The 21098-nt window shown below is 42.2% G+C and overlaps 2 protein-coding genes across 5 annotated transcripts in view; both read left to right on the forward strand.

Moving 5' to 3' along the window:
• The window catches only part of CDH20 (cadherin 20), a 341808-nt gene that overhangs the window by 309684 nt on the left and 11026 nt on the right, over positions 1-21098 (forward strand). For all 4 annotated transcript variants that reach the window (XM_080579278.1, XM_080579280.1, XM_080579281.1 and 1 more), the window contains 7 exons: positions 1270-1564; positions 3262-3381; positions 6582-6749; positions 8812-8999; positions 13684-13937; positions 17989-18125; positions 20644-20765. In XM_080579278.1, the coding sequence (XP_080435404.1) occupies positions 1270-1564; positions 3262-3381; positions 6582-6749; positions 8812-8999; positions 13684-13937; positions 17989-18125; positions 20644-20765 (1284 nt within the window). The remainder of the gene's footprint in view (positions 1-1269; positions 1565-3261; positions 3382-6581; positions 6750-8811; positions 9000-13683; positions 13938-17988; positions 18126-20643; positions 20766-21098) is intronic.
• Positions 1-21098, forward strand: part of LOC308190706 (uncharacterized protein) — a gene marked incomplete at its 5' end in the record, with an annotated part of 341409 nt that overhangs the window by 83876 nt on the left and 236435 nt on the right. The gene's annotated exons all lie outside the window — the stretch shown is intronic.

The following is a 21098-nucleotide window of genomic DNA, read 5'->3' on the forward strand; positions in this document are numbered from 1 at the left end:
GCATTAAACACATACTTATTTACACTTATTTCTGACCACATCTCTTGAGAAAATTAGCTCGTGTGCATTTTAAAATGTGCTTAACTGAAGTGAGGCCACTTTGATGACTGGGTGTTTTTCATTATTATTATGGTTATTAATAATAATAATAATTTATTTCTTATTTATTTCCCAATATGATAATCTCATTTGAGAACGGTATTCACACCTGAGCCATTCTTTAAAATCTCATTTTCATTCTTGCTCCTCAGTTCTATTACCATCCTGCTCATTAGGACTGAACCAGTATCATACTCTGAGCATCGGTCAGGCTTTTGTGCTCTGTTCCTCAAAAGCACAGAAGCAAGAGCATACTGTTAAGCAGCCTCATAGTGTGAGTGAAATTAAGTGATTTGTTTGTCTTTTGATAGTCATTCCAGTATTTCAGAGGGAACCAGGTGTCTAACAGAATGGTAGTCCCCAGGATGATTTGTTTCTCTGTTTTAGATGATAATTAGAACTGCATTTACTTTTCCTCTGTTCTATTGCATTCCCAGCAATCTGTGGCTGCTCAGAACTAATTAGCAGTCATGCAATAAATCCATTTGCTAATTCCCTAGAATATCTGGGATGCCTTTCATCTGAATATCCTGCTATGGCCACAATCAAATGTTCCTTGTTGCTTACCTTACATACTGTTTGATAATAATTCTTTCCTGAAGATGTAATGGTCCAGCTTAATTTTTCTTGCTACAATTTTCATGTGACATTTTCAGATTTCTGAGTCATGACAGTAGCTGAATAGCTCTTCCATACTGCTTCCCCCTTGATCCCAAACAGAGTTACCTCATTTGCCCAATGTTATGCTACCTGTGGAATATCTGACTTCTCTTAAGTCACATGAGCAAGCAGTTTGTATTTTTGCTGACCTCCCCTTATCCCAAGCCTGGCACTGAGTCCTTCTCAATGGCCACTGCAACTGGGCAAAAGACAATTCTTCTGCTGAGTGAAATTTGAAAAGGGCACCAAGCCTGTTCCTCATTGGGTATCTCTCTTTTCTTCTGGCACAGCTGTGGGTACAGAAATGGGAAGATAGGAGAGGGTTTTTAATTGCAACTCTGTGACACAGACTTTACTAAGCATTTCCTCTTTCAGCAAAACAAGTTCATTAAAACCAGCTTGTGAGTCCCAACAGCGAGACCAAAATGCTCAGGACGCTCATGTGCTTAGCGTCTCTCAGCATCTGCTTTCCCCGCTCACGGTCTAATTGAGTCCTGTTCTTTTCCACAGCTTCACTCTGACATGGATAGAGGAGATGGTTCCATCAAATACATCCTCTCGGGAGAGGGAGCAGGCATTGTGTTTACAATCGATGATACCACAGGGGACATTCATGCCATTCAGAGACTGGACCGGGAAGAAAGGTCGCAGTACACCCTGAGGGCACAGGCGCTGGACAGGAGAACAGGCAGGCCAATGGAACCGGAGTCAGAGTTCATCATCAAAATCCAAGACATCAATGACAATGAGCCCAAATTCCTGGATGGACCATATGTAGCCTCTGTACCAGAAATGTCACCTGTGGGTAAGACAGATTTTGTGGAGTCTTGTCCCCCTATAACCAAACTAGAGATGGTCACCAAAACATCAGTTCCCTGACTCCTTGGACTCAGCTTTTGCCCTTTGTGAAAGCTGCAGGACAGGAGAGCTTCCCCAGGGGTGCCTGGCTGCCTCAGAACAAGGAATCTAGGCTTTACATCACCATCCACTGGGCACCTCTAAAAGGAAATATGTGAAAGGGAGCTGGAGAGCTGAAAAAGGGTGTAATTTGAACATGTCATCCTCAGACAACTTGCAGTAATGTAGTGCCACTTTTCCCCTGCCATCAGATGGTAGTAATAGTAATGACCATTAGACGTCCATTACCAGCCAGAAAATAACACAATTCTAGAAACCTATGCTAGGTCATACTGAGAGCCGAAATACTGTCCAGGAGCCCTTGAAATCCTAAAGACATGACAACAATTTTTAGCAACTTTGCTTCTTCTAAACCTGTAAGCCTGCATCCCAAAGATCTGGTGCTATTTGCTCTGCACTTTCTTAGAAAGCGGGATCATGTCAAAGACAGTCCTGTTACTGCAGTGCTGACAGAAGGCAAATAGCAGCCTACCTACCTACACTGTTACTATATAATGATTCCAATAGTCACATAAAATACTATTTTTCCTGGATTTTTTTCTTTCTTTTGGAGATGCATATTGCTTTCTGTCCCAGTGACATCGTTACAGAGATATCATGAGATAAATCACATGTTCTGAAGTTACCGATATGCTTCAACTTCTCATTCTTCAATATAATGTTGACATAAAGCTAGAGACAAGTATCAAATTCAAAAGCTCCATTCAGAAATAACGTTTGTTAATATTAGCAAGTAGTTTGAATTCATGGTTATTTTCCAATGTGTATATAGTAACACTAGATTTGTTTCTAACACAAAACATTATGTAGAAGAGTAGATACATTCATAAAGGCATTGTCTGACATTTTAAGGAGTCAAAACTCTCATATATTTCAAACAGTTGTCTCACCTTCTCGTTGCTCTTGATGAATTACATCACCTACAAGCCATTATTAGCTTTAGAGGAAGCAGACCTTGAAAACCAATTGAAGGAAAAAAAAAAGTATATGAATCTATGCAGGGTCCACAAGGCACTTAAGCAGGGTATAATCTCTAGTCCATGCAATGTAAACTGCAATGCTGCAGAGAGATTATCTCAGAGAGACATCCACCCCTTCGTGCTCAATATTTGTGGACAATTTACATCCTTTAGTCAACCTACAGCATCCATGGCAATTCATGTTTTATGTCAGAATAGCTATAGATGTTATTTGAAATGATTTTAAATAACATTTTAAAGCAAAAAAAAGGGGGGAAAGAAGCAAATAGTTCATTACTAATCACTGTATGCAAACCACCACAAAGTACTGTTAGATCAGCAATTTTGCAACTATGGTACATAGAGTACTTGCACTTTTATATCTTCTTAAAGATGCTTGATGAATTTATGCCTATTAATCTCTAGTGCTAATGAGATACAAGTATGAGCAATAAGGACAAACACTTCCAGCATCAAATGGAGAAACTTGGTTAGATGTTAGAAAGCTTGTTAGATGTTTCAATTTGTTTTGAACTGTGTACTTTTCAAGATAGCTCTTTATCCCACAAGGTCTTACCTCATGTTCGGTTTTGTTTGGTTTTGTTTTGTTGTTTTATTTTTTCAGGCACTTCTGTTATCCAGGTGACAGCAACAGATGCTGATGACCCAACCTATGGGAACAGTGCAAGAGTAGTGTACAGTATTCTCCAAGGACAACCATATTTCTCGGTGGACTCTCGGACAGGTATATCATTTAACCAGGGAATGAGCCAATGTAAAAACTGAAAGAAAACATTTAAAGCAGAAAGAAAAAGCAGTGCACCATGACTGTGGCGACAGAAACATGTTTCTATGGCTTGGAGCCAACATAGGGCAGCACTCAAAGGGTTAGAACAAGACTGCTGTAATGAACCCCAGAAGAAGGATGTGCTCTCTGCAGTGATATGTTCATCTGAATGACCATATTCATTCGTTAGGGAGTTGTGTGTGTTCGATGCTGCAAACATCCTTGTTGGCTTTTATCACTGCAATGATGACTTCAACAGATCTAGTTGGTAACCAGAACTGGAAAGTACAAGTTGAAGGATGCAGTTATCTGGAGTAGTTTTACCTAAGGGTGTTCTTGTTAATAACCTTAAATTTATCTACAAGACAACCTCTCTGCTTTACTTGCTTTCTCACTCTTTTTCTTTATATATCTAAGGATTGTATCCAGAAGAGGAATCTGACAGGTTTTGACAGTTTCTAAAGGGCATCTGTAGTGCTAAGGTCAGAAAATCATGAGATGATAGTCACTGCTGAGCCGTAGGGTACAAAATAAGAAAAAGGAAAAAAAAAAAAAAGGAAAAAAACTACATAATCCACTTCTGAAAGTTAGCAGTTTATGGAGTAGGTGCATTATCCAAAGATAAACTTGTATGTGGCAAGTCAGCCCTATGCCATATAAGCAAAACAGTAATGTTCATTTTGGAATCAGGTTATAAAACACAGACAAATAAGGGCATAATTTTTGTTAGTGTTGAATGATTTCTAAGAAAGCAGAGGCAATACTGAGCTTCAGATCCAGTATAGATTTAACAACTGGAGTGCAATTTAGGCAGAAAATAGGTCCCTAAGTACAAAATCATGTACTTGGTTGCCATTTAACCCAGAAAATGTCCTCTTTATCCATTTAGAAATTTCCCAATCACTTAGTCCTGCATCTCAGGACACATTCAGGGCAGCCTCAGCCTTCACTAGCAGTCATCAAGGCACCCATTTAGGCTGCATACAGTTGTGATCCAGAAACTGTTCTCCCATCACAGGCACAGAACTTAAATCGAGTTTCCCAAACCGACTTGCAGCATTCACTAACCCACAAAATGCAGTTGTCCCTCTCACATTTTCCTAAAGCAGAACTGGTCCATAAATCATCACCAATTCCTTTGTAGTGACGGCTAGTGAGCAAAGCACCTGGTGGTGGGTAACCCATTTCAATACATTCATCTGCTAGCAGCACTTGGGGGCTTTATCGTTCACCTCCCAACATAAACTAGCTCAAGAACAGTGTTCCTGTTCTTATTCTGCTGCTAGCCTCACAGGTGTCGTATTAATGTATATGTAAATCACTTTAAAGACAGGCTGAGATTCTCCTCCTACTTTTTCCCAGAGTACTTTTATGGCCTATCCGTGATCATATTCCCCTAGAAGGTAAAAAAATGTGGATTTAAATCCCCTCAAGTGTAGTAGGCAAAGGCACCTGAGTCTCCCTCATCCCAAGAAACCATTTGTCTGTTATATAAAAGAAGGGACATTGCCTCTGCTCTTTACTATTTTTTCAAGAGTGAGCCCCACTCAGTCTGCTGAAAGAAATGATACCTGCACCTAATTTTGGAGGATCTGAGCCCTCCCCAAAGGACGGGATTATTCCTTTACCGACCAGTTGTGTGCAGCAGCATAGGAGACTCCCTGCTCTGCATGGCCACTACTCTGTGTCCTGCTTGGAGAAGTATGATCCCCCTCCACCAGACATTACATAGGGAGGCCAAGCATCCAGGTGATGGGGACCTTGTAGGAACCTACATTTTCCTTTAAAAAAATGCCATTTATCTGCACTGCTTTCCCAGAAAAGCCAAACCTCTCAGAGGAGGATGGACCTAGATGTGGGAGAAGAGGGAGTGTGGGACTCTGATGTGGCTCTGAGTGCAGGTGTGCTGAACTGGCCTTTGTCTAGGGACAAGAGGCCCCAAATGCAGGCACCAGTGTCTTTTTTAGATCTTGCTTGTACTGTATTAAGGACAAGCCAGGAGTGGAAATTCCCTACAAAGTATTTGTTTATGGAGAAAATACTTTCCAAAGTGCTATGCGTTTTCATATCTTATTTACATTCATGGGAATTGAGAGCTACAGCACTTCATTGGAGTCGCTCAACTTTGCAAAATGAGACTCTTAAGGACTCCAGGTAGCAGGAATAAAATAGTGCACTGTGAATTGTTCAGTTCTGGTCGCTATTTCTTTCCTTTTACATACAGAGATAATTGCCAATGCAATATCTTTTTACTGCTTTTTTATTAAACCCATACATTGTCTATCTGCTAAAAATAAAGACTAAACACACATCACTCAGGCCAGCAGTGTCTGGATGTGCAAGCAGCGCATGTTGAGATGCGTGAACAGGGTAGGTGCTGGGGCTGAGGGGGACGGGTGCTGGGACACCCATATATACCACAGCCGTGTGGTGGGACACCAGCACGTACCACGGCCGTGTGGCGGGACACCCCTACACCCCTGCCCGGCCTGGCATGGCCCCTGAGCGCTGCAGTGTCCCGTTCCCGGGGCCGGCTGCTGGCAGCCTCCGTAGGAGAAGCGTTGCTGCCACCTCACGGCCTGTCGCAGAAGTGTCGCCCCTCAGCGAAGGGACGGCCACCCGTGCCCTCTCGCTCGCACAGGGGAGGCATTTCCAGCTCCCCGCAAACTCCGATCCCATCGCCCCCGGCCTAGGAGGCGAGCAAGGCCCGTGGCCTGCCTCGGCCTGCCTCCAGTGCTGCGTGTGGAGGGGCGCCCTGTGAAACTCGTCGTGGTCTAGCTTTTCACTGATCACGTTGCTTCCACCTTTTGTGCGGACGTTTTCAGCCTGAGCAGGGCCGAAACTCGGTGCTGCGCACTCTGTTCCCGAAATACTTTTCCAGCTCCCTTGGAAGGCAGCCTTTTAATTTTGAACAGACAGCCTGCCCCACAGCTGATGCACTTTAACTGGGCTCCTTTAAAATTCACACCTTCTGTTAACCTAAATTTAATTTGGGTGAACTTTACTGTGCCAGCAAAGGTGAGACTGAACGCAGAGTCTGGTCTCATTCTTTATGTAGGGAGTACGATGCAGGAGCAAGACCACCCTGCCTTGTTTGTGCACTCTATAATGGCCATTTCTTTTCTTCCCGAAACCCCTTTCCCCTCTCAATCTCACAGGCTTAATTAGGACAGCTCTGATGAACATGGACAGAGAAGCAAAAGAATATTACGAAGTGATTATCCAGGCCAAGGATATGGGTGGACAGCTGGGAGGATTAGCTGGAACAACTACAGTCAACATCACCCTCTCTGATGTCAATGACAATCCACCCAGATTTCCACAGAGTGAGTATCCACCACGTCAGGATGGGCAGAAAGGGGTGGCTGAGCTGCACAGCTGCTATTTGCTCTCGTTACAGCTATTTTCCAAATCAGTATAGCGATAACTGGCGATGAGCAGAATTTCAGATCAAAGAAGGAACTTTCCTTCAGAAAATGTCAAAACAGAGCGTTCAATAGTTTGTCTTTCAAAAAAGGTTTCCAACTGCCAAAATCATCAAAAGCAACACTTTTTTTAAGGGGAGGGAAATTAATTTACAGAAAGAGAGAAGGGAGGAGGGAGCGGGGGGGGGAGAAAGAAAGAAAGAGAGAGAGAGAGAGAGAAAGAAAAAAGAAAGAAAGAAAGAAAGAAAGAAAGAAAGAAAGAAAGAGAGAAAGAAAGAGAAAAAGAAAAAAAGAAGGAAGGAAGGAAGGAAGGAAGGAAGGAAGGAAGGAAAGGAAGGAAAGGAAGGAAAGGAAAGGAAGAAGGAAAGAACTTTTGTGTTCCTAGACTGCTCATGGCCATTGCCTTTGGCTGCTATTTCTGCCCTAGTTCTCTCCTCATCCTATCTCCAAAAAGATGTCCATCATATCAGGGACATGTGGCAGCACTGGAAGTTGAAAGATAATTAATTCACCACTCCAGCCAGGCCACTGCAGGGGAGCATCTGATCACTGTGCTGTTAGCGTAGAGTACGCTGTTGTGAAGACTGTTCTCCAGTAAAAGTACATCTAAAACTCGGCAATATACAGTTAAACCCTAAAATATATGCCATCAACAGTTAATGCAATGGAAAGAAAGGCACCTCCACTCTTATCAGAAACATTACTTTTTATTTACAGAAATTAGTCTCAAAGTAAGATTTTCAATATTTTGCTTTCTTTTGTAAAATTATTTTAGATCAAATTTATCTACATAATTCTACATTACTTTTAAAAATTGGAAAGAAACATTTCAGATTTGTTTGAACTAAAGCTTTCAAAGATTCTACAATTTTTTTATTTTTAAATAAAGTCAATTTTTCGGTAGTATAGATCTATCTCAAGCAATTTTAGCTTTGCCGTTTTTCTTATCTGGCTGAGAAACAAAACCTCCTGCAGTTCTTTTTGTTGCTATTCTTCTCCATCTGTTTCTGCATGTTGCATTGCTAAAACAAAACACTCCACTAAGACCAGCAAGAAACATCAACCTCCAATTTTCTTCTCCCTTCACAGCAAATTATTGAATATATCATTGCCAATCCTCTTTTGAAAATGGCATGAATTGTAACTGTTTGATATCAAAGTATTGATTAAGGAAAATGAGAATATATCAAACCCTATCCTTGGTATTACTCTGCCTTGTAAAACTCAGTAATTGGGCAGAGTGTAGCAAGGAAGGTTTGGACATGAAGTATGATGGCAGGAAAGTTTTTTAGATATGGCATTTATATTTTTAAAAAGCATATTTTTAAAATAGCCTTTCTTTCTTTCCCCAGGCTTGCTGCTAAGCAAATTAGTGATGCACCAAATGTGCTCAAGACAAGGTTTGTAGGGAGACGTAGTACATTTTAATAGAGTAACTGTTAAATTTGGAAAAAAACTGGCAAGCTTCTGAGCTCTCAAAGCATTGTTCAGGGCTGAAAAAGAAGTTTGGACAGACCTGAGGAAAGATTTGTGGTGCTCAGAACTTGTGTGTTTATTCCAGCTGTGCAAGCTGATCTAATAAAAGATGCCTGTCCTATTAATTTTTCTTTTTCATACCCTGCTATATATCATGGCTGCAACAGCACTGGTGTTAATTGCCCTATTTTTTTTTAGCTAGAGTTCCCTTTTTCAGGTATACTGCTGTTTTGAAAAGAACCCTTTGAATAAACCTGTTGATATGACAAACACCTAAATAAAATGTTCCCTAGCAATTCAGTCTGGCTGTGGCTTTTTAAAGAATACCACACTGCTGTTTCAGCTCCAAGAAAGGTGGGAGAGATTCCTGGCAGACTAGGCGGTATCATGGCCTGCCCCAATCTACTCTTTGAACTGCTGTGCAGTTTTCGGTTCCTTTTCACAACTTGCTTTCCTTTCCCCTGTCCCTCTCTGCTGCTTGTGCCAGAGCATTATCAGATGAGCGTGCTGGAGTCTGCTCCCGTCAGCTCCACTGTGGGCCGCGTGGTTGCTAAAGACCTGGATGAAGGCATTAATGCAGAGATGAAATACAGCCTTGTGGATGGAGATGGACTGGATGTCTTTGATATTAACACTGATCCTAATTACCAAGTTGGCATCATAACTGTGAGAAAGGTAGTAAAATTCATTTTTATAGTAATTTATATGTCTAACAGTCTTGGTTACATTTTATGTGTGCAATATTCCCTTATGCCTGTAGTAACTTGGTTCCCATTACATGACAGTAGCCCCTTTCCTGCTATAAAACACCATTTCTTTAACAATCATTGCTGAAATATGAAAACAGACCGCATTCTTAGGCACAGCCTTTAAGAAGTGGGGACAGCATCAGCATAAACATGTCTTTTCCCACCAAAGGAATATTCTGATTCACTATTTATCTATTTAAATATTCTCTGTAGCTTAATTATCCTACAATGCAAGAAATTAGATCAATATTTGCATTTGAACTGTACACATTTTTCACTCTGGTGTCCCACAAACAATAATAAAGCATGCCTTAGAATTATTTATAAACCAATAAAACCCAGGCAGTTTTTTTTAATTGCTGCTTGAAGATCCATAAATGCTAATTAGGCCAGAAGAAGCTGTCTCTAAAATGGCAGCTGTGAAACTGCTAGTGCTCTGTACCGCAGGCTATGCAGAAAGAAATAGGCTATTTTGCTAGACTCCCCGCTATAGGATATTTATTCTACAATCCTACATAAATGCTAGAAGTTCAACTCCGTTTCTAGGTTATGAAATTGTAACCGTATTTCTGCCTACATGTATCTAGCGTACTAATAAGGAAATATATTCTCCCTTTAAATAGCCTGGGACAAAATTGTGCACAAAAATGGAACAACACATGGGATAGATTTGACCCTGCACGTCTGCATGCTCTACAGTAAAGCATTTAAGCATGTATTTATGGTCTCCTCTCTTCAACTCCTGTTTATGTGCACTGGTCACTAAAGTTAAGCATGTGCTTAAGTGCTTTGCAGGAATGAAACAGATGTTGAATGAAAAATCTACTGTAGTTTTTCACTTATTTATTGACGGGAAAAAATAGTTTCTTTGGAGTACATATGTTGATAAGCTTGACTTTGGTTATTCCAAATACAGTTTTACTAGATGTCCATTTGTATGAGGAGGAGAAGTTATAAAAGTTTGTGGCATGAGTCATACAGGATATGTACTGGCATCACACTGCTCAATCCATCTACTGTACATAAATGTTTGTAAAATACTATATATACCTGCAGCTGTCTGTAACATTATGGTTATCCATAGCCAAACATTGGAAAAGCTGTCCTTTGGATCCACTCAACAAGTAAAATAAATAAATAAATAAAAAGCGCAATTGGTATTGTTAGAAAAGGATATCACAGTGAGCGTAGAGAGAGAATTTCTAAAGCCAGAAAGAAATCTTCTTTGAAAGAAACTTTCCCTTTCATTTTTCTAGACGGATTTCCCAAAAGAAGTAACTAACGTTAATCCTGCTTTTATCCTGGACATCAAAAAGTTGGAATTCACAGTTACAGAGAAGACCACCGCTTGTTTAAGTGCACTTACCTCAGCTAACTAGTCCCACACAACACTAAGCACCTCTTGAGGAGTTGCAATGCCTGTAAAGCTCCCCATCCATGAGGCTGCTACTCACCGCAGCGACAGCCTCTCCCTTCTCCCTGCCTTCACTTTCATGCTGCTGCGGAGCAGAGGTGGGTTGTCCTGCCACCAGGACAGAGCCCCATGCTGCCCTCCTTGCCATCCACTGCCCAGTGAACTGCTTTCTCACAGTGCTAAATCCCACCTGTGAATCCCTTGGTGCCTGTCTCAGCACTGGGGAACAGTGGATGAGGGCAGGGAGATGTTTCTGTGAGGTGCCTCTCCTCTCAGCTGTGACCTTCACAGGAGACGACCTGCTTGCTCTCCCCATGGGAGCATCGTTGCGGAAAGGTTTGAACGCACCCACAGAAGACAAATCTGATGAGGGGGTGGCTGTGTTGAGGCACTGGCACATGACAGGTTCAGAAGTTTAAGCCGCAGTTGACAGTGAAGGAGCCCAAAGCAAACTGAGCTGGTCTGAGCCCAGGAGCATCAGAAGTGTGGTGGCCTAGCACATGTTTGATTTTTCATTTCTTTCTAACTAGAGCACTCCAGGCAATTAAGTCTTTTCCTAATGTAGTTGGATTTTATAGCTTTAAGTGTTTCTGTGATTTAACTGCTCTTTATACAACTCAGCTTTTTAGTATACGTGCAATGTTTCTCGCACACTTTTCTTCACATGAGAAATCAGGAGATATAATGGCCTCTTTCTTAGTATATGTTTAGGAAGCTTTGCATTGCGTGCTCTCCACCAGATGGACAATAACTATTGCTTGATCATCTGAATATATTTTATTGCTATTTTAACAATGCTTAAATATGCAATTGGTAGACCATAATGACTCTGTAGTAATGGGTAATATATTTGTGGATCTAGTTAAACCCTTGCTGACAGGTGCTATGCCTGCAGTAGTCACTGATTTACCAGGTGGAACAGAGGGCACCAGGAGTAAGTTTTAGATCCTCTGCTTGTGCCTGCGGCCACAGGTTGCACAGCACGTATTGTATGGCTGCACAGCATCTCCAGTAATACAGGGTCTTCATCTGCCCCAGCACAAGAAAAGCAGTTCCCACTCCAGTACTCATGTACTATATGCCGAGACAGTTTTACCTTTGTGATTGCCAGAACTGCAGCCTTTGGTCAGACATTCATTTGCAGGACCTTGGCACTTGTAATTTTACTGTGAAATCAATAAAATGACACTGCAGTGTTTCCACTTCGGAAGAAAGAAGCTGTTGCAGCAGTGAAGAAGTGAAGCCTTCACTGAATTCAGGAGGTGTTTTGAGGCCTGTAATATATAATCTTGCCATGTCTGAGCATGTGAAACTTGTACTGATGTTGTTAAACTAATGCACGTCTCGTGGCTGCAGAATTGCCCAGCTGCAGTATTGTGCAGGGCAGAAAAGAGATGGGTTGGGACTGGCCAAGGAGGACTTCGCTACTTCAATAATGGTCTTCGTGCTTTTGTCTTCCAATTCCTTTGGCATCCTCCCTCTCCTCCATTTTTGTGCCCACTTCTTTGCCCCACTTTGGTGGTTGGTCTTCAAAACAAAAGAGCTGAACAGGAAAAAGCAAAGGTGTTGGATGGGAGCAACCATGGTCTGACTGGAGTCTGAGGGAGCTGAGGGTGTGTGGTAGTTCCACACAGCACTCAAATCCCTGCGTCCAAATACAGGCACGTATTTTGAAAGCCACCCATGTAACAAAAATTAATGTAATTTCCCACTGGACAAACCTGAGAATTGGGCAATTTCTTTCCTGATACAAAGCTTTTCTTGCTCAAGAGCTGTGCTGGTTAAGGGGATCCAGTTGTGCTGGCTTCCAGCATTAAAACTCACGGAGTGTCGAAGCAAAGGGTTGTGACCATTTAACCACAGTGGGCTTGCTCGTAACTTCTAACTGCAGCCTGGAAAGTACGACTGTGTCCTCTGTAAGGTGTACGTAATCTGGTGAAAAATTTTTGTATGCTTTGGGCTGACCCTTCCATGCTGCCATTCTGGTTGTCAGATGCTTTTAGTCATTTCTCATTAGGACTGGTAAAATGCATGTGAAATATGAAGATCTCCATTTAGGTCTGAGCAGGTTTTGGAGAGGCTCCATTTTCTTCAGGGATCTGTGAAAAGGAGAAAGGAGGAAAATGAAAGATTTATTTATTAAAAACTTCAGTGTTGGCATCAATAATTTCTATATCCATGTTCCCCAAATAAGTAGTTTTATCTAGAAAGGAAATCAAATTCATGAAAATAGTAGCAGAGGAAGCTCATCTCTCTTTATCCATTATCTCAGTAAGAACAAGAGCCATTCCGGCTCCCTGTTTCAAATAATACTTGAGTATTTAATGAAAAGTGAAAGAGCTTCACCAGGAAGAAGCCAGGGGTAGCTCATAATGCTTTGAAATTAAACTATTCTCTAAGCAGGGAGGAGATTCAAATTCTAGCACTCAGCACACCTAGAGTGGGAACTTGTGCTTAGGACATTTACTGAGGAAGTAAAAAAAAAAAAAAAAAAAAACACCTCTAGGAAGGATGGATTACTGATGCGAACGGGAGCAGGATCCTGCAAGAGAGGCTGGCCCTGTCCCCTACAGTCACCAGAGCCATTTAGGAGCTTGGCAGCCAGGGCTCTCTGCAGATGAGACTCAGATCTCATCAGGGAGAAAAGGGGAACCTAACTGGGACCTCCACATCATATGCAAGTGTCCCTATCAGTGCCACCAGGACCTGTTTCTGAGGAACTGGCTCTTCCTAGCTTTGCCTTCTGTTCAGGTGCTCCCAATATACCTGTTTCTGCCTGTTTTTTGTTTGTTTGTTTGTTTTAACCCCAGAGAGGAGTGAAACTGTGAATCGCAATGCGGGGGTGGTGCGGCCACTTTTGTCTTCATTTCACCAAGAAGAATGAAAGAATACATATTTTAAACACAGCTGCAAATATATTTCTCCTGACTTTTTCAGTTCAACTGTCAAATTAAAAATGAAAGAAAAAGATGCAGGCAGTGCCACTGCCAATACAACTGTCATTTGGTGCTTTGTCTCTATCTGCAAATATTTATCTTTGTTACCCTGATAATTAAAAATCATGGTTAAGATTTATTTTAAAAAGGAAGAATCATCTTATATTAGAGGGCATCTTTTACTTCTGAAAATTACAAAGATATGGCCTAAATCACATGGCCAGTGTGCCTAATACTAGATTTAATTTTTCTCTCCTTAGCCTCTAAGCTTTGAGAGCAAGAAAAGCTACACGTTGAAAGTAGAGGGTGCCAACCCCCACCTGGAAATGCGATTCCTGAACCTGGGTCCTTTCCGAGACACCACCACGGTTCACATCAGTGTGGAGGATGTGGATGAGCCTCCTGTGTTCGAGCCCAGCTTTTACTTTGTGGAGGTGCCTGAGGACGTGGAGATTGGAACCACCATACAGATCATTTCTGCCAAGGACCCAGACGTGACCAACAACTCCATCAGGTCTGTCCTCTCTTTGTGTGTCCCCCCAGGAGCGTTCCCTGGTACATCCAGTTGATGAACTGGTGACAGGGCTGAGACAGGACAGGTGGGAGGGACTCTTTTTTCCAACCTGTTGTAGTCATCAGTAGGTTTAATCAAACCAGTTCTCATGCATTGAGGGGCCTTGTTGCAATTGGCGAAGCAAAGCAGGAGCTCACCTTTCTGTTGTCTGTGGTCTGGAGGACATCTGCACCTAGCATTGCAATGAACTGGTCAGACAGGCCCTGACAGGGTACACGAAAAACAAAGCCCAGACCTTTGCCAGCACAACCTGAACACAAAACCTGACAGCACTGCTGAGAATCTGCTGTAGTACTGAGGGGAAGGTAATGAGCTTGCTTCTTCTCTCTCCCCCTTCTGTTTCAAAGCCATTGCTGTGTGCAACCTGTCTTTGTGAACAGCTGAAATGCACAGCTACATTTGGAGTAGTTTGAATGCATGCTGATAAATACGCATGAGCCACTGAATTATATAGTGTCTGGTCAGTTCTGTAGAGCTAGATAACCCCATAAGGAGTTAAGAAAGGTAAAAGGTGTATTTATAGCCATGGAAGCTGCACAGCTGCAACTCAGCAAGGAGCTGTAGGGGCAGACTTGTGCAATTGCGGTGCTCTTTTCCATAGTGGTGGCCGAATCAGCGCAGTTTATCAGGGAAGACCGGTTTTCTCCGAGGCCAGCTCACATACTGATTTTCATAACCTGCAGAAGCTCCAGGTGTCTGCGAGTTAATATTCCCAGCAGGTCAGCTGCACCTCTCATCTGAGAAAAGCTTTGGGTGCTGAGCTGCTGTGTGCCTTAACTGGTGTCGGTCCAGCTTCTGAGTTCTCTGCGTTCAGAACAACCACTGGGAAATACCAGAGAGAGCCAAAACAGTGAGCATTTGGAGTTTTCAAAGGAAGTGAAATCTGTATGAGCAACTCTGTGGGCTTCAGCTGGGAGATCTAACCAGGCACAAAGCCTGTTTTTCTTAATGATTATTTCTTTCTGTGTTACTGCTCTTATTAATTTTTTCATCTCTGCTGTTTTAATATACCTGCCTTTTCTACCTACATTATGAAGTTATCTTACTTCTCATGACGTCTCAAATTCTTCAATAAAACTAAAGCATCATACTGTGTGCATCACGATTTCATTACCTTAAACTTTTTTACTGCCCGCATCTTATTTTGCTGATTACTGTCTAGCTTTATCCAAATACTGCAGCACAAACAGATTTGTGCAAGTCTGCTCAAAATAGTATAAAAATAATTCTGTGGTGTTATCAGAGGGTAGAAGTGTTCATTGTTATATTAATGAGATTTTTTCTTAGTTTTCTTCAGAGCTTTCCAGTGACTTCCCTTGATGAAACAGTACTCTGGAAAGCACGGAATGCATTACCAAAGATATATTAAAAAAAAAAAAAAGTTACAAATTTCAGAGATTTCTCTGTAACTCTGTTCCTTGCCACCTTCTTTCCTTCCCATCTTCCTCCCATCCCACTTTCCTTCCTTTCTTCCCTCCTTCCTCCTCCACACGTTATACATATAAAATGACTGGGATAAAGGAAAAAGGAGGGAGGAAAAAAAAAAGGAAATGCTCTTCGAATACCATTTGTAATGCTAACTAAAATGCAGATGTTAAGTACTTGTTTTTACCTCTAATGTTATCTCCCATACAAAAGAACTCTGCGCAGTATCTGTCTGGCAACTTTTTGGGCTTGCTGTGCATTCACTTTGCACAGGGCAAAGCAAGATAAGAAGAACAAAATACCAGATAACACATTTTGTTACACAAGATGGAATCCATCTGAAATTTAAACTGACATCTGACCCCTCCTTTGGATGGGGTCTGGGCCATCTTCTCAATTATGGAAAAGTCAGGTGGCAATTCAGGAGGGCTCATCAAACGCAGGGCAACTCTTCAGTCCTCTACATTATGATTGTTTTCAAGTGATTTGGGAAGATTACCTGAAGAGTAAAGTGGAAACAATTGTGAAGGAGCAGGTCTTATTAACAGGAGAAGGTGTGTGGAGAACCCAGACAAAGACTCCACCTGTGCCTCTTGACACTGGTGATTAATACTGCACCACTAATCACAAGGCCATATTAAATTTCAGATACTCGTTGGCCTTAAACTGTCAGAGAGAAATTCTTTTTATAGCCTCCATACAAGAATAATTATTATAGCAAAATATAGCAACATTCATACTTATTTCCTAAATAAATCCAGTGCCTCAGAAATCTCTTTATTTGAAATGCAAAGGATTGGGAGGGGAAGGGAAGCAAACCTGCCTTTCCACCCTCTTTCATTTTTCTGAAAAAAGTGGAAAAGAATGCTGTTTGTTTCACAACAGCGTAGCCTAACAGTACTTCATATCCCAATTTAATATGTCCCTATATAAAGAATGGGCTGGCATGCTCGTTCCAGTGAATGTGCTTATGCTGAAAGGAGAAAATTCAGAACAACAAGCCCTATTCAGCATCTGTTATGACTAATGCTTTCAATTCCCATCAACTTCGAAGAAAGAACAACAACAAAAAAGGAGAGAGAATAAGTCTGGGCTCTGTTCTAGGCTGTGGCATTTGCATAAGCGCATGGGTGGTTTTTGCCAGAGGATCTCTTACCATGCTAACATAATTAGCTGGGAAGGCGACTTGTACAAACTGCTGTTAAGAACATTTGAAGGGTACTGAGAATTTTACACACCCTGCAAAAATGTATTTGCCACCAGTCCTGCCATCTGCTAAAAGAAAAGCTGACAGAACATGATTTGTGCAACTTGCAGATTGATATAAAACCTGAGAGTATTTATGACATATCAAACACAAGGAATACATCCATGGAGCTGAATGGCAAATGTGGCACGTACAGGGCAAGTGCAACTCATTTCTGCTGGCCATTACCAGTGAAACCAGAAACCTGTTAGAGATTAGGCAGGAAAAACAGGAAGATACCAACGTACCAACTGCATCAGCCCTGGCTTAGTTTGTGGAAGGGGCTCAGGGCAGAAGCAAGGAGGAGCCCTGAGAGCTGGGCTTTCAAACTCGGGTTGCCCAACTCACCCCCAGCCACCCCCATCGTTGCAGGGTTCTGTACAGTACTGCAGCCTAGTCTGCGGCTCTTCCAGCAAGAGGTAAAGGCTGCCTCCTGCATGGGGGCGCTTACGAGGGGCAGCAGCAGCAGCAGCAGCGAGCCCAGCTGTGCAGCTGGGAGGCAGAGTTTAGGTGCTCAGGTTGCATGCAAGATCTTCTCTCCTCTGGGAAAAGTCAGGGGCAAAGCCAGCAGGCGTCCCCTCTCAGGGACCCCCCCTTCACCACTGCCCTGCAGGCAGCCCTGGCACAGGGCACGGTGTCCCTCTGACTGAGAGCAGCAGTGACAGCTGTCAGTCAGCTGCCTGACAAAGTTTTCTGGCCAGGCAGGCTCAGTAATTATGATGAACCAACCTCACAGAGGGACCCATTTTTCTTGCTTGATAGGAGAAAGACAGACACCATCCCCCTGGCACGGCCATGGCTCAGTCAGTAGGATGGCTCAGGATGCAGGTGGAGTTCATTCTCCTGAAGGAAGAGGGAATGCAAAAGCACAAGGAAAGGAACGGTTCCTCCTCATCAGCCTGAGTGCCCAGAGAAGGAGCTGGTGTAAAGTCATTTTCATAGAGTCTGAATTGTGCCCAAGGAAAGGGTATAATTACTTAGCTTAGAAAAAGAACTTGCGCTCCTAGTTGACACGTTTTCTCTGTAAAGCAGATGTTCCTGTGCTGAGCTGTTCCTTGCTTTGAGGCTGCTTGCATTAAATCTCCCTGTCTTCCAGCTCCATCCCAGCAGTGCTCGCTGTTAAATTCCATTAGACGTGCGAACTACAAGTTTTTCGTGCATCTCACTGTACCTAGATAAGTCAATGGAGCACACAGCTAGGTTGTGGAAGAATGTGGATCTGCTATATGCGACAGTATTCCCTTTGCTGGGGTACTTGGGTGTACATAACATCCAGTTTTAACAAGAGTTGCACAATATTTTCAATCTGTACTCTTGCAGATACTCGATTGACAGGAGCAGCGATCCGGGGCGGTTCTTTTATGTCGACATTACATCAGGAGCACTGATGACTGCGAGACCTCTAGATCGGGAGGATGTTTCTTGGCACAACATCACAGTGCTGGCCATGGAGCTGAGTAAGGAGAATGCAGACTGTACATAGATTAAAGAGATATAAGAGACAAAGCAGACTGAGAGACCTGAATTCAGCAATTCAGATGTTCTTATGTATTGAGTGGGAAGCCGTATTAACTGAATTACTCTTCTGACATCAACAAGCAAATGCTGCATTTTATTTATTTTTTACGCTCCTTTTCACAGAGCGGTGGGAAGAGTAGAGGCTGGCAATTAAATGCAGAGTGCTGCTTTTTCTTGTCATTAGTATTCTAGGGATTTATTTAAAACTCTTCATGAAATATGTTTCTGCAAGAGCTCTGTTTCTCCAGAAGGACTAGGCAGAAAAAGCAGAAGCTGCAAAGGCTGTGCAGCTGCCAGTCCTACCTGGGAGGATTGTGTGGTGCAGGGACTGGCAGGCAGCAACGATGCTTTCACTGCTAGGTTGCTGGTGGAAATCTGCTCTGGGCCAGTAGCGAGTGAGTGGCATCACCATCTGCTCTCTGCATAATGATTTGGGGAGGGTGCTTTGTGATCCTCTTGTACAAAAACCCCCGAGCAACTGAATCTTATTAGATTTTCAGCTTTCACAGTGAGCTAAAACTCAGCTCAGGATTCATCGGTGCCAGGTATTTACCAAGGCTATGAGAACAAGGAGATGCTGATCATTATGTAGTGACAGTACAAAAAATTTTGCTGAGTTTCATAAAGGAGCTAAGGATATATGAGCAAATAAAATAAAACATTCATCCAATCTTCACCTGAAATCTCTTTGTTCCACATAGCTTTTGCTCAGGATTTCAGTTCATTTGCTGAGGGGCAGCAGATTTTTAGAAGTTTGCTGCCAATAGCTGAGCTGTTCCTCATGTCTGAGAGCACTTTCTACACATCCAGGCTGTATGAGAGATATGGGTCAGTCTGAGAGGGGAAAAAAATTAAGTAGCTGGCCCAAAACACAGTCAACCAATTTGAAGTTAGCAGGAGGAATATTTTTCAAGAGTCAGGGTGAATCTGCCACATATTTGTAGGCTGTTCCAGCATGCAAAGCCTTCCTGTCACCTTTTTAGTAGTGAGAGGGGCTGGTGACGTGACAGGATCTCACCCCATCTGTTTCAATGCTAGTTTTATTTTCAGCCACCAACGGTCATTGCAATTCCATGTAGGCCCACTTACACGCACGAGTCTGTAGAAGCAGCCCTGTAGCAGCACTCCAGGGTGAGAGCAATATGAAGGCATGTCTGCCTTTGACTCATCCTCTGCCCATCCTCTGTCAGTTTTGCTCTGTACATGTACAGCGCAATATTTTAATTTAGTAAATAGTTCTGAAAATGCCATAGCTGTGGGCTCCTGAATAAAGCTTCTAGTTTCAGAAGTTAGATGAATATTACTGAGTGTGAATGCAGACATTCATACGCCACAGTGACAGGTGTGTTAGTAAGATATGTATGGATATGTGGGAAGCTGAAGGACTAAATTATAAATCAGGGCGAAACAATATAGTTTAAGAATATTATCTCGATAAAATGTGACACACATTATGGATTCAGTACATTGAACTTTTAAGAAAATTCCGGAGTGTAAGAAAATTCTCTATTGTTTATACGAACACATCATTTCATGCTGTAAAGTGAGATATATTTGGAAATAAATGCATGAGGCTGGATAGCTAAGACAAGCTTAACTTTTAAGAATTTTCTGGATTTTTGCTCCTTATCTCCTAATCGTGAATTTATTTTTTTCATTTTTTTTTAAATCTCTTCTTAGAGTTTCCTTTTATCTTTTAATAAGGGGAAAAGTTGTTCTGGGAGGAAAAAAAAAACAGTAAAAAAAACATATTCTTTGGCTACTGAGTTTGGAAACTGTGAAGATATGTGAAATGATGTCTGGATGTACTGGGCAAGAGAGCTAATGAACCAGTGGGACAGAAATATCACAAATGATGTCATGCAGAATGTAAAATTTTCATTGTGATTTTAAGCTTCATTGAAAGCTTTTCTGTACAATTTCATGTGTTATTGCATTTTAACCCCCTGTACAAAGTATCAAAAACTTGACACAATATTTTTATGTTCGGGAATATAAGTTCTGAGCAAAAATGAAATGCAGAATTACCATTTCCAACAAGCTCTAAATAACAAGACTATCCCCTAAAAATAGCCTCAACATAACTCATGCCACCAGTACCAAGGCTCAAAAAACAGTATTTCCCAGTCAAAGCTGTAACTGGGGGGCATTGTCTAAAACTTTTGTTATAGAAATAGTCCCATTAGACTGGACCAGGTTGAAGGTCCTTTTGCATCCAAAGGAATTTGTTTGAAAATGATGTGACCAGATGGAAAGCCAGGATAGATAAAGCAGCATTTGCAACTTCACTCTGAGTCACATAACCTGCAAGCAAACTCAGTTCCTCATAGAAAAAATTAATTTAACACAAATCAGTAGCAAAACACACTGCTTTACCTCTTCAGCAGAGTAGGGAGACATCTTTTTTTTTCCCTTGCCACACGTTGCCTTTCTTTATGTTCTCCCTCCTCCTTCCAGACAATCCCTCGCAGGTGGGCAGTGTCTCTGTGACGGTGAAAGTCCTGGACGTGAACGACAACGCGCCAGAGTTTGCAAGGTTCTACGAATCTTTTGTCTGCGAAAACGCCAAAGCAGGACAGGTGAGAAATGCTGGTAATGATGGGGGCTGGCAGGGGGCAAGGTTGTCCCGCATGGAGAAAGCACAACAAACAGACTAGGCATGGAAAACAGGGCTCAGCTAACCAAATGGTGCACCTGAGCTCTCTTCAGCAGTTACCTGTGCTGCTTTCCAAGGGCAAGTGCATTACACCAGTATTAACGTCATATAGTAGAGCACCATTTTTTCTCCTTCAGTAGTTTCCAAACTCACTCCACCATACACTTCACTGCTGAAATAAAGCCTTCCTTTGGGCAGGTGCCAGCAGGCAAACAGACGGTGTGTCCTGTAGCAGCAACAAATAGAGGACAAGTGT

The sequence above is a fragment of the Anser brachyrhynchus genome, assembly GCF_964034855.1.
Source record: "Anser brachyrhynchus genome assembly, chromosome: 2".
Classification (NCBI taxonomy): Eukaryota; Metazoa; Chordata; class Aves; order Anseriformes; family Anatidae; genus Anser; species Anser brachyrhynchus.